The sequence below is a fragment of the Limulus polyphemus genome, unplaced genomic scaffold (assembly GCF_000517525.1).
Source record: "Limulus polyphemus unplaced genomic scaffold, Limulus_polyphemus-2.1.2 Scaffold130136, whole genome shotgun sequence".
Taxonomy (NCBI): Eukaryota; Metazoa; Arthropoda; class Merostomata; order Xiphosura; family Limulidae; genus Limulus; species Limulus polyphemus.
In genome coordinates this window covers 1-623 of record NW_013795732.1, presented here as the reverse complement: position 1 = coordinate 623, position 623 = coordinate 1, and the positions used below count along the sequence as shown (strand labels likewise).

Genomic DNA, 623 nt, shown 5'->3' with positions numbered 1-623 from the left:
TGACAAGACAATGGATGTACTGACAGGAAATGGGTATAATGACAGTGGATGTACTGACGGGAAATGGGTATGATGACAAGACAATGGATGTACTGACGGGAAATGGGTATGATGAGAAGACAATGGATGTACTGACGGGAAATGGGTATGATGAGAAGACAGTGGATGTACTGACAGGAAATGGGTATGATGACAAGACAATGGATGTACTGACATGACAATTGGTGTGATGACAAGACAATGGATGTACTGACAGGAAATGGGTATGATGACAACACAATGGATGTACTGACGGGAAATGGGTATGATGACAAGACAATGGATGTACTGACGGGAAATGGGTATGATGACAAGACAGTGGATGTACTGACAGGAAATGGGTATAATGACAAGACAGTGGATGTACTGACGGGAAATGGGTATAATGACAAGACAATGGATGTACTGACAGGAAATGGGTATGATGGCAAGACAGTGGATGTGCTGACGGGAAATGGGTATAATGACAAGACAGTGGATGTACTGACGGAAATGGGTATGATGACAAGACAATGGATGTACTGACATGAAATGGGTATGATGACAAGCCAGTGGATGTACTGACAGGAAATGGGTATAATGAC

The 623-nt window shown here is 42.9% G+C and overlaps 1 protein-coding gene across 1 annotated transcript; it reads left to right on the top strand.

Moving 5' to 3' along the window:
- Positions 1 to 38: 38 nt before the first annotated feature.
- LOC111084790 lies at positions 39 to 535 on the top strand (the record flags this gene model as incomplete). The annotated part of the gene is made up of 2 exons (XM_022381334.1): positions 39 to 145; positions 225 to 535. Coding segments are annotated over exons 1-2 (418 nt in total), but the record flags the coding sequence as incomplete, so codon positions are not given.
- Positions 536 to 623: the final 88 nt, after the last annotated feature.